The sequence below is a fragment of the Gouania willdenowi genome, chromosome 1, assembly GCF_900634775.1.
Source record: "Gouania willdenowi chromosome 1, fGouWil2.1, whole genome shotgun sequence".
In the NCBI taxonomy this organism is placed as follows: domain Eukaryota; kingdom Metazoa; phylum Chordata; class Actinopteri; order Blenniiformes; family Gobiesocidae; genus Gouania; species Gouania willdenowi.
In genome coordinates this window covers 39,359,248-39,372,542 of record NC_041044.1, presented here as the reverse complement: position 1 = coordinate 39,372,542, position 13,295 = coordinate 39,359,248, and the positions used below count along the sequence as shown (strand labels likewise).

The 13,295-nt window shown below is 41.3% G+C and overlaps 1 protein-coding gene across 4 annotated transcripts in view; it reads left to right on the top strand.

Moving 5' to 3' along the window:
- Positions 1 to 645: 645 nt before the first annotated feature.
- Positions 646 to 13,295, top strand: part of LOC114466419 (protocadherin-10-like) — a 37,788-nt gene continuing 25,138 nt past the window's right edge. For all 4 annotated transcript variants that reach the window (XM_028451856.1, XM_028451851.1, XM_028451850.1 and 1 more), the window contains exons 1-3: positions 646 to 3,540; positions 7,652 to 7,710; positions 9,560 to 9,666. In XM_028451856.1, the coding sequence (XP_028307657.1) occupies positions 991 to 3,540; positions 7,652 to 7,710; positions 9,560 to 9,666 (2,716 nt within the window). In that variant the 5' untranslated portion in view covers positions 646 to 990. The remainder of the gene's footprint in view (positions 3,541 to 7,651; positions 7,711 to 9,559; positions 9,667 to 13,295) is intronic.

Sequence of the window (13,295 nt, the reverse complement as noted above, 5' to 3'; positions counted from 1 at the left end):
CGTTTTGCATGGTGGTCTCTAGGCTGTGGGCATCATCGGTCCATGCATTCTGACTCATGCATTAGTACATTTGGTCTGTTGAACTGTTGAAACAATCGCGTCAAGGGCAAACTCACGGTCACAGTCCCTTCTCCCTGCATGGATGCCAGTGACACTTTTAAAAATATAACACATACAGGTGTAACAAGGTGTTTAAATAAATAAATAAATATATTCAACACCCTGGTAATCTAAGTGTTGGATTCGGTGCGCACTGCATGGAAAAAAGAAAGGAGCTGAGCGTCACTTAACTGGTTTTGTTCTGGAGGGTCCGACGCGCGCTCTGGCTGGCATTAGAGAGGTCCAATCAGGTGCCACCCCCTCCCGGTGTGTGAGAACACCATTGGCTGGTGGGGAAACAGAGCTGCACGCAAAACCACCCCCGCCACGCACTCTCCTCACAGAAGCCGAGCTGAGAGCATCATCCACATTACCGCTGCTGCTGCTGCTGCGTGTGCGCGCTCAGACGCACCGATTCTATCCGGAGACGAAAGAAGAAAGTTATACCTCTTTTTAACAAATACGGATTTCTTTTTAATTTTATTTATTTGCCTCTTATGTGGAGTGTCCTGCTTTTGTTTGGAGACTTCTCTCTTCTTCCTTTTTTTTTTTTTTTTTTTTTACCCTGTGACTGAGCCGTGCCACCGTGCGCACTGGCTCCATCCTGCAATGTTTGCGCCAAAGCCTCACAGAGCGCTGCAGAATTGATTAAAACAGCAGCTCAGATCAAATGGCTGAGCTTTCCACAGCTGAAGCGACACAATGTACCGCTGAACTCAGGCACGACAGAGGAATTTCAGAGTCTGTTTATTATTATCATTATTATTATTATTATTTCACTGCCTTTTTACGGACAGCGCAGATGGGGAATGATCGTTTCTTTTAAGCAAAAGGAATAACTATATTTTTAATCGACTTGAAGTGCAATTTGGAGGAAAAGAGGCAGAGGACATGATTCGGGTGATACTCCTGCTCTCCATCTTCTTAGATGGAGCTGTGTCCCAGCTTCACTACTCAGTGCCAGAGGAACAGGAGCCTGGCTCTGTGGTTGGGAATATCGCAGAGGATTTGGGTCTGGACATTACCAAACTTTCAGCTCGCCGCTTTCAGACTGTGCCTAGCTCACGGACACCTTATCTGGAAGTGAACTTAGAAAACGGTGCGCTTCTTGTCAAGGAAAAAATCGACCGGGAAGAAATTTGTAAGCAGACCATCCCGTGCCTATTGCACCTGGAGGTGTTTCTTGAAAACCCACTGGAGCTCTTTCGCGTGGAGATCGAGGTGATGGATATCAACGACAATCCTCCCAGTTTCCCTGAGACGGACATTTCTGTGGAAATCTCCGAAAGCGCAATTCCTGGGACGCGTTTCCCAGTGGAGAACGCCTTCGACCCCGATGTTGGCACGAACGCGCTCAGCACCTACGCCATCACCAACAATAACTACTTCTACCTTGATGTGCAGACGCAGGGCGACGGGACCAAGTTTGCGGAGCTGGTGCTGGAGAAGCCGCTGGACCGGGAGCAGCAGGCGGTGCACCGCTACGTGCTGACGGCGGTGGATGGAGGCATCCCGCAGCGCACAGGCACCGCGCTCCTGGTGGTTAAAGTCCTGGACTCCAATGACAACGCGCCCACCTTTGATCAGACCGTGTACAGCATCAACCTGCAGGAGAACTCACCCGTGGGAACCCTGGTCATCCAGCTCAACGCCACGGATATCGATGAGGGTCAAAACGGGGAGATCGTTTATTCATTCAGCAGCCACAACACCCCGCAGATTAAGGACTTGTTTAATATCGATGCCAGGACGGGGAGGATCGAGGTGGCAGGTGAAGTGGACTATGAAGAGCACAGTACGCACCAGATCCACGTCCAGGCTAAAGACATGGGTGCCAACGCCGTCCCCGCGCACTGCAAAGTGCTCGTGAAGCTGGTGGACGTGAACGACAACACACCGGAGATCGGTTTCAGCACCGTGACCGAGTCTGTGAGCGAGCAAGACGCCCCGGGCACCGTGATCGCACTTTTCAGCGTCTCCGACCAGGACACAGGAGAGAATGAAGAAATGAGCTGCGAGATCCTCGGAGACGTTCCTTTCAAGCTCAAATCCTCTTTTAAAAACTACTACACCATAGTGACGGACGGACCGCTGGACAGAGAAAGCACGGATTCATACACTATCACCGTGGTGGCCAAAGATAAAGGTCAGCCCTCACTGGCCACCAGTAAGTCCATCAAAGTGCACGTTTCGGACGAGAATGACAACGCGCCACGTTTTACGCAGGCGGTTTACGACGTTTATGTGACTGAGAATAACGTCCCAGGTGCTTTTATTCACGCTGTGAGTGCCATGGACCCAGACATAGGTCAGAATGCTCTCATTAATTACTCCATATTGGAGTGTGACATACAGGGCATGTCTGTGGACACCTATGTGTCCATAAACCAGGACACGGGCTACCTTTACGCGCTGCGCTCCTTTGATTACGAGCAACTGAAGGAGTTTAACTTCATGGTCCAGGCGAAGGATTCTGGTGAAACTGAGCTTTTCTCCAACACGACTGTGAAGGTGATCATTGTGGATCAGAATGACAACGCCCCCACTGTCCTAGCCCCACTGGGGAAAAACGGCACAGCCAGAGAGCACCTGCCGCGCTCCGCCGAGCCTGGGTACCTGGTGACGCGCATCGTGGCCATGGACGCGGATGATGGCGAGAACGCGCGGCTCTCCTACAGCATCCTGCGAGGCAACGAGATGGGGATGTTCCGCATGGACTGGAGGACGGGAGAGCTGAGGACAGCCCGCAGGGTGTCCCCCAAAAGAGACCCCCAGGGTTATTACGACCTGCTGATTGAGGTCAGAGACCATGGGCAGCCCCCGCTCTCCTCCTCAGCCAGTGTCAGCGTCATCCTGGTTGACAGTGTCGTGGAAGGCCGCAGTGGAGACCGAGGTTCGGCCTCCAGGGCTAAGGAAACCTCCCTTGACCTCACACTCATCCTCATCATCGCCCTGGGCTCCGTTTCCTTCATTTTCCTGCTGGCTATGATCGTGCTGGCCGTGCGCTGCCAAAAGGACAAGAAGCTGAACCTGTACACCTGCCTCCTGGCCGGGGACTGCTGCCTGTGCTGTGGCTCCTGCTGCAGCAGACAGGCCCGGGGCCGCAAACAGAAGAAGCTCAGCAAATCTGACATCATGTTAGTCCAGAGCACCAACGTGACGTCAGGGGTGGGACCAGTGGGCCAGGTGCCAGTGGAGGAGTCTGGTGTGGGTGGAGTGGGAGGAGGCTTTGGCTCCCACCACCATCAGAACCAGAACTCCTACTGCTACCAGGTGTGTCTGACTCCAGAGTCTGCCAAGACGGACCTGATGTTCCTCAAACCGTGCAGCCCCACACGCAGCAACGACACGGATCACACCAACCCCTGTGGTGCCATAGTGACCGGCTACAGTGACCAGCAGCCGGACATCATCTCCAACGGCAGCATCCTGTCTAATGAGGTAAGAGACTGGTTAGGGCTGGGCCAAGAACTCAGAGCTCTATTGGCGATATATGATATTCATCTCAATATTTTTAACTCAATAACATTTATTAACAAACTGCTGCACAATATGTGCCAATTTTGTGTTTTTCTCTTCTAAGGGACAGCACGTGTGAGTGAGTTCTGTAGTGTGGCTCGTTTCGGGGGAAGTTTGAGTACGCACTCGCTCAGTAATCCATCTAACTGAGCTTTTCATGCTGTTATAGAAGTAACAAATGCAGCGACTCCTAAAAGTATTTTAATACAAAATAAGCTTTAGAATATATATCTCCAAAATATGGAAAAACACCGTTTGACTATACAATATAGTTATATTGATATAGGAGATATTGTCTTTTTCTCCAAAATGAAAAAAAACTTGATATACTGTATCTTGAATCACGATATATTGTCCAGCCCTAGAGCATTTTAGTTCAGGGGCCAAATATGAAGCAGTTTGATCTCAAGTGGGATTAGATTTTATCCGATTAAATGAGTAATTTCAACATTATTTTGCCGTAGTTTGCATTTCTATGTATAAATAAAACACAAAATATGTAAGAAGCCAACAATATCCAAGTAAAGAGTGATAAATATCAGTCCAAACAGTATATTTGCTTTAAATTTCGTAGATTTTATGACTATTTTCTATTTAATTAAGGGAAGTATTATGAAATAATTTAAGGGAAAATTGAAGGATTTTTTTAAGAATTTTGAGTTTTTTTCCACTGTTTAACATTGAAAATGACTGTGAGCCCCTGCAAATATTGTTTAGTTTCTTTTACACAATAATTCATGTTTTCTCAGTCATTTTTACTTTCTCCTGCGGGCCGAATTAGATGCTCAAAAAGGGCCGGATTTTGTCCCCGGACCATGAGTTTGACACTTGGATTTGCTAATGATTTGCGTGAGATCATCAGTTTCCATCCTTTGAGCCACTGTGTGTTGATAATTCAAGTCATGAACACTAAGGGATGTTGAGGAGGGACCTTTGATTGACTGGAGCTTGTCTGTGCAATAGCCTTTAATCATCGCCATGGTGATTGGACCAGTCCAATGTTAAATCTCATGTGGCCTTTTAGTTTTATTTGCCAAAAAAAAAAAAAGACTGCTGTCAGCTTACAGTTTTAGTCTCTTCACTGAGGTGGAACATGGTAATGAGTATTCAAATGAGTGGAATGAAAAAATCAAAAGCACATTTTGCGACAGGAATGCACACAGAGAGAGCGATGCATTGAGAATCTAAATGTGTTTGGTTCGAATTTTTTGTGAAATATGTAGCCATTCATCACAGAAATCCTTAAAAAGAATAACTTTTTGAATTTTTTTTTTTTCCTGCAACTTTTTTATTTTAAACTTTCATTTTATTTTGTGTCATTTTCATAATATTCTGTCATTTTGTGTGCTTTTAGTGTCATTTTTGTGTGTTTATGGTGTATTTACGTGTGTTCTTGTTGCGATTTTGTATAATTTTGTGTCGTTTTTCATAATATTTTGTCATTTTGTGTATTTTTGTTTTCATTTTCTGTGTTTTTAGTGTAATTTTGTGTTCTCTTGTTGTCATTTTGTGACATTTTTCTAAATTTTCTGTCATTTTGTGTATTTTTTCTATCATTCTGGGTGTTTTTAGTGTCATTTTGTGTTCTCTTGTTGTCATTTTGTATAATTTTCATAACATTCTGTCATTTTGTGTATTTTTGTTGTGATTTTGTGGGTTTTTGTGGTATTTTTTGTGTGTGTCTGTAGTGTAATTTTGTTTCGTTTTTCATAATTTTAAAAGTTAAATGAAGCCATTTCCACTTTTATTTTTTTTTTACCTTGTCTGCACGTGCAAAAAGGTCAACACTACATGTAGTCCATACTTTACGCGACAGCTATGCATGTTTTAATATTGCAATTAAATTAATAAATTTATTTTATTGCATAATTGTGACCATAGCCAGGAAGGAGAAAAACAAAAAACTTTATTAAAGTGAGAATATAAAAAAAGAGGACAGTGTTAAGTCTTGATGAGGGGGGAGAGGAACATGGGAGGGGGAGTCAGGGTAGGACAATACAAGGGGTGGGAAAGAGTCGACTATTTTAAGCTGAGAGTTCAATGTGATGTTACAGTTGTGCATATTGTGTTGTGGGTAGGGCTGGGCAAGATAGAGCAAAACTTATACCTCAGTATTAGGCACATATATTAACAAACAGCTGCACAATATGTGCCACTTTTGGCTTTTTCTTCCGTAAGGGACAGCATGTGTGAGTGAGTTCTTTAACATGGCTTGTTTAGGGTTAGGCCACACTCAGAAATCCAAAATATATATATATATATATATATATATAAATATACAATATATTGATATAGATGATAGGGCTGGGCAATATGGAGCCAAACTTATATCTTAATATTTCTTCTCAAAATGTATGTTTTTGATATAAATCTGGATAATTTTAATTAAAAAAAGTCTGACCAGAAAGACAATTCAGGAATCAATTTGCTAATGCAAAATGCCACACAGCCACATTTATTAACAGACAGCTGCACAAAATGTTTTGGTTTTTCTTCTACAAGGGACAGCACGTGTGAGTGAGGTATTTGGTGTGGCTTGTTGAGGGTTCGGACGCACTCCGAAACACATCTAACGAAAGCAGCAACTCCTAAAACAAGTATTTTAATACAAAATAAGCTATAAAGAAAATGTAATTGGATTAAATAGACTTTTTTAATCTCTTTGGAAGGCTCCGTCAGAGAAATTCATTTCCAGCAGAAACACAAGAAATAGAAAAAAAGCAGCAAACAATATATAAATACAGAAATACAGAATATAGGAGAATAAACATAATGTACAGAAATAAATAATAAATACACAAACAAGGTTGGTGCTACAGACAAAAACTACATATAAGCAATGTTGTCATTTTTGCCAAAATAGAAAACTCGATGTGTCTTGAATGTCGATAAATATCGCCCAGCCCTAGTTGTGGGGTGCAGCCAGTTCAGCCAGTTTGGTGACTAATGTGGAGAAATTGAAGCGGGTGACGCAGCACTCAGCTCCAGTATAATAACAATGAAGCCCTTTCCACTGAAGTCATACCATTACTGCCTATTGTTACCCCCCAAAGTAAATGAAGTTACATGATCTCAGCAGGCATTACACTAACTTAACAGTCTTGATGGGCTCACCCTGAGACTCTGCTTGTGATGCTTTGTGAGTCGAGGCTTTTTTGTTGATTGCGATGAGGTTTTGGAGCAGAGCCAGACAGCCAGTCACAGTCTTGCCTTTAGCTGCTGCGTTAAGTATTCTACGCACGACGCTGCACGGCAGCACCGTGAACAAAGGTTGTTCAGTTTCAGTGTCGGAGCTGGCTCAATCATTTACGCATTCAATTGGACCCCCGTATACCCCCGCCCCCTCCCCCCCCCTCTGCTATCCATTCCTCACTCACTCACTGAGTTGATGTGTGCACTAAGGGTGTAAGAAAAAAATTGATTTGGTGATATATCGCGATATTTCACCGTACGATTATCATATTGTTTAAAAAATAAATGTCAAAATTGATTTTTCAAATGATGTGTTTTTTTATAGAAGACCCCATTTAATTGATATATATATCTTAACATATGCATATTACATAAACGCCTGGTATCATAAGACCTTGTTAAACTACCTCACTCCTCAATGCATTTTAGCTGGAAGTTGATTGCACTTTCTTTGTTCTAAAACATACTGGGGACTAATTTTTTTTTAAAATAAAAAAATCAGAATCTTTTGTTTAAAACATAAAATAATTGACAGTTTAATAAACATACCACTTATTTTTTTTAAATATTTGTACTTATATCACAATTAGTTAACATTTACTTGTTCTCTTAAGTTTAAAAAAATGAAGTAAATTGTATTTCCTACCATTTTGTACTTGTAAAGGTGAAATTTCTAATTATTGACATTGTTATTGCATCGTCAGATTTATCACAATGCTCACCCTAGTGCACCACAATGTTGAACACAAATGCAATCACATGTATTATTTTGGGATATTTCTTTGTGTGTTTTTTTTGCAAATTCTAAATCAAAATGTGTCTTTTTTTGTTGCTTTTCTAGACAAAACATCAGCGAGCAGAACTCAGCTACCTGGTGGACAGACCCAGACGTGTCAACAGGTAGTTACACACACACACACACACACACACACGCACACGCACACGCACACGCACACACGCACACGCACACGCACACGCACACGCACACGCACACGCACACACGCACACGCACGCGCACGCACACGCACACGCACACGCACACACACACACACACACACACTTGTAACACCAGCTCTCCTGGATCCAAACACTATTTACATAAAAAAAGACCTGATCAGACCTAGTGGTGAAAATTCAATGTAAAATCCATTGTTAGTTGTAACTCAGAGAGGCCACATGGTTCCCAGTGTGTCCATAATGTTCATCGTCAGTTTGGCACCAGTCAGCGGCGTCTATTAAAACTCCAACGCTGGATTTTCATTACATGCCATGTGTAACATTCAATTTGAGGCTTTAAAGGCCAGTGTGACGGGATGTAATACAGTTTTGATTTCTGATTCCAGATTTAACCTCAGTGTTTTTTTATTTCTTTTTTCTTTATTTATTTATTGTATTTCTTCAGATATTTGTATATATTTATATCATATCTATAACATAGTTTGTACATACAGTATATACTGTACATTCAAAACTTAGCCTATGATACCAAATCAGACAAACAAACAAAAAACTTAACAGATCAGTGAAGTTTGTCAAGGTATTGACCAACCCAAAAAAATAAGAACCTCAGTGTTTTTCAACCTTGGGGTCAGGGCCCCATGTGGGGTTGCCTGAAATTTAAATGGGATCATCTGGAATGTGTTAAAGGGATCCTCCACTTTTTTAAAAATGTGGCCTAAAACCTTTGGAATGTCCTTATTAGAAGATCTATGCCTAACAAAACGCATTATTTTGCACCATATTCGTTTTATTATCTTTTTAAAAATGCTTTACCGTATTTGAGTCTCGGCGCCGCCATGTTGAAATGACGTCAGTGATGATGCAAATCGCCCCTTTTAGTCCATTGAGTTCTATAGGAGTGAAGCATTTAGGATCATTTTGCAGCTTTTTCAGTCAAAATGACAACTTGTGCTGCTTTGGGTTGCTCTAAAAATCAGTAAAGGTTTAAAAAGTGAATGTAAACCAGCAGTACAGTATAAGTGATGGTGTCACGCCAAGAGCTCAGAGCAGGAGTCGATCCTGGTTGCCTGTCGCCCCCAGTGGTCACAGATTTTGTTTATCAAATTTCGGTAAACAAACGAGGTTTACTTCGACTTTATTTGAAAAAAAAAAACTTTATATTTATATATATATATATATATATATATATATATATATGTGATTCTGTAAATTTTTATTTATCGCCAAAACAGAAAACTCAATATATCATGAATCCGAGTGTCATGTCACAATATTGACAATGTAATAACAGACTTTATGTATAAAAATTCCAGTAAAGTGTTACCAAAAATTATTTGGGGTTGCCAGAAACTTGTGATATAAAAATAGAATAGAATAGAATAGAATAGAATAGACCTTTATTGATCTCCCAGAGGAGAAATGCACACGTTACATTGCAGCAACAATAGAATAGCACACAGTATGAACATAATAAATACAATGTAGGATAATTGTGCAAATATACAGTACGACAGTGGGACATAAATTAGAAAAATAAAAACAAGTTAAAATTAACATTAAAAAGAGACAAAACAAACACAAAACAACAGTATAAAGCAAAAACAAACCACAACAAATGTGCAAATGACAAATGAAGATATATAAATGGAGGTTTTCTCCAAAAAAGGTTGGGAGCCACTGTTTAACGTCTGCCTCTCACTGAAATATCACACCTTCACAGATTTTCCCCTGACTGCCATTTCTTAGCCTTTTTTTCCCCTCTATTCACACTCTGCCTTCTCTGTTTCAGTTCGGCTTTCCAAGAGGCCGACATAGTGAGCTCTAAAGACAGCGGTCACGGTGACAGTGAACAGGGCGACAGCGACCACGACGCCACAAACCGGGGTCACTCAGCTGGTGAGTTCCCTACATTACATCACGCAATCACGTCGTCATTTCAGCCTCCGATCTTCTTCTCCCTGACTCATTTTTTCGGTGATTGTGAATAAGTTAAGGATGAGCTGTTGGTGCGCACCGGTGACTTTTAATTTCCTTCATTTGAGGACGTGTTAGCTCCGAGGTGTCAGTGGTTGGCGTGAACAAGTTGCACCGACATTGATCGTTTTTCACAGCCCGTTGAAGAGAATAAAGAAAAGAAAAAAAATTAGGGTGCGGGTGATGTGTTCTGAACTCTTACGTCTCATACAGCTTCAGCACATCTCAGTGGCAGCGTGAGGTTTGCTACACTTTCGTGGCAAGAATCAATATATTCACTCAAGTGAAAGGAACCAGCATGGAATCCAAACTGATATAATGAGAAGCATTTCAATCAGCCGCACAGTTGTGTTTGTCGGCTTCAGGAACGCTTATCGAATGCATTAGAGGCTTTTGTATTATTCTGTTGTTGGCTTAATTTTTGGTGTCATTTAAAGACAAAATGCCAAGATTAGGTAACATTTCCATATTCATGTTTTTTTTTTTAAAGTCAATTGCATTTAATGAGTAGCGAATAGCAAACACTAATGTCTGAGCCTGTTTTAGGAAAGAATCAAACAAACAAAATCAACAACAACATTGCAACATGAGCAAGTAAAAAGGGTAGGGGTGTAAGGATACACTCAACCAATAGTTCGATTCGAATCCCAATTAAAAAAAAAAAAAAAAAAACCCAAAAAAAGCTCAACTCAAAGTTTAGAATGTAATGATGTACTTAACTCCTTTCAATTCGAATACACAGTGATCATTATTTGGCGGGAAAACAGATTAGTCAAAATGCAGATTCATATTATTTTATGTAATTTGTCAATAATTCATATTTTTTTCTTCTTATATCCATCTTAAAAACCGTTTGAACTCATACACAGAGAGAAAGAGAAAACAAGTCCTGGAAGAGAGACATGGTTAGGGCATCAAAAATTGATACGTCAATGTAGAGAAGAAGAAGAAAAAGAAGACTACTCCTGCTGATGTGGAAAAGGTTCCTCAAAATGTAAAGAAGTGTGACAAACAAAGAGGCTGAGATTAGCCTGAGCTAGCCCGTATAGCTAGGCCATATCAAACAGTCTGGAGTCTCGTCATAAACGTAGAGAGACGTCTGGCCTTTAGGAACTGAGAGCTGGTTTCTCAGGCAGCTTTCACACTCGTATAGTCCTGGACTCTGGCCGAATGGGCGGAGAACCTTGATTTGGCTCGGTTTGTGTTACCATCACACTTTTTGATCCGCTCGAAACAGCCTCTGATGCAGTTGCCTGAACTCGTCGCTTGGCGGCTCCGTTATCGGACTACAGACTTTTCTGTGGAAGACAAACAGAAATGAGGAGAAAATGGGCTCTCAGTCTCATCTATTGGTCAAAGCGAGTGTTTCGCTGCCTGTTCTTTCACAACATTCAACAATAGATCAGCAACAAGTCACGCTGCTTTTCTTGGTTTTGATTTTTTTTTTTTTCATAGCCGTTGCCAGTTCTCCTGCTCCGCTCTACGTCATCTTCAACCCTTCGTGTGTTCGGTCAAAGGATTTCGACTAGAAATACTCAAAGTCCAGCCAAAACAATCACTCTAGAACTTTCCATCCTGAATCTCTCTCTCGACTTCATTTACATGTTCACATCAAACCATATGAAATATACAGCAAACCAATCCTAGATAACTTCAACCGTTTGAGGATTCTTCGTGAGTGCACCATTAGAGAAACTAGGAATGTCCAGGAAACCAGTAAACTGATAGCAACATATTTAGATGGGAAAGTAGGGCACTGGGAGCTTGTCAGTAAGAGGCTTTGTTTGGTAAAATAAGAATTTCAAACTGTTTTTCAGATCAGCCATTAGAATTAGAAGTTGACACTTGAGAAACATCAATTTCCTGACTCACACTTCCTCTCCCGCTACAGAAGCATGGTTTTCCTCAGACAGAGCTTTAGGTCTTATCATTTGCCTTTCCTTGTTCTTTCTAAGATTCTATTAGTTTAGTACCTGTTTATTGATCAACGTGGAGTCAGACAAAAAAGTGGAGCAATACAAAATCTCATTTCATATCGAACTGCCCTTTTCCCTCTGAAGGATCGCTCGGCGCAGTGCGAGCAAGCGCCTGTTTCGACCTCAGACAGCCAAATATCATACTGGTGCTAGGAATACAAATGGAGCGGATCACATTGGTGTTGGACGGGGAATGGCCCCTCATTAGGGTTGACTGTGTTCAACATTATCAATGAAGTGAGCCAACGTGACGAACAATGAAGTCACTTCCTGCCCTTGCTCAAACCGTGAAGGTCAAATAATTTGAAACGTGCCAACTTGCTCCTTCTTTTATTTTTTTATTTTTATTTTTTTTTTACAGGAATATTTGTGAAAAATGACATACAATGACAGAAAAATACACAAACCCAAGCAAAAAAAAAAAACACAAAAGGGCGACAACAATAATCACAAATAAAAGAAAACAACAAATGTACAAAAATACACAAAATGATAACAAATATTCAAAAAATTACTCCATAACAATGAAAGATGAATACAAATAGAACTCCAAAAACACACGAGATAGGAGAAAAATACACAAAGTAAGAGAAAAATAGACAAAACTCCACCCAAAAACCCTTGATCTTTCCTTCATTGATGCAACGATCGCTCATTATTCTAAAATAATGATAATCTGATGAAGGATCAATAAATCAAAAATCATAAAAACAAATACAAATACAACCTTTTACATCTTTTTGTTGAAAAAACAAACATCTCCAGCAGTTTTAAAATAAATTTTAACACACGTGGTCAATTATAGCACTCAGTGGTTGGCAGCCCTCCATCTGAAAGCCATCTATGGATATCTGCAAATTCTGGCTGTTATTCAAGCATTTTAGCAGAGCTGTCCAACAGAGCAGACCTAAAAAACATCAACAGAAAACAGGAAACATAGCCTGCATCAAGATGTTCCTTGTGGCCTAACCTGTGCTCAGCTGGAGGTAACCCAAACTTCAATACGGTTTGACTCCAGACGTGATGTTTGTGCTCAGGCCTGGGGTTGTATTTAAACACCTTGCGAAATTGTCTTGAATAATTCATCGCTGGGTTTCTAACAGTGTTTATCAGAGCCAATCATGTGTCTCTCTTTGGTTTTTCTTTGGCCATGTGCAGCGTGTGTTTGGCACTGGTTAGAGAAATGACACAGTTGGTGCTCTTCTCTGCATTTCATGTGAGAAAACCAACATTTGTTCCTCGTGTTGCCTTTAGGAGGGAACAGCTTACCACTCCATGGGAGGTAATATTGCACCACTAGTGTTTTGGATAGCGAGAGAGACACTTGAGTCTCGCAGATTTCGGTAAACAAACTTGGACTGAAGGTGTTTGTGTGCGTGTAACGCCTCCATTTATTCTGCTCGTGTGTGTGTTGTGTTCCGTCCATAAGTATGCGCGGCTCGGGGATGTTGAAGTGAGGTTCTCTTTGGAGATGGTGCTCAGGGAAGCTTTAAGTGAGATTTGATTCACCAAGAGGGAAGTGGTGTCTAATGCTTGGCTACGGGCCAGATATCCATAGTGCTTCTATATGAGCAT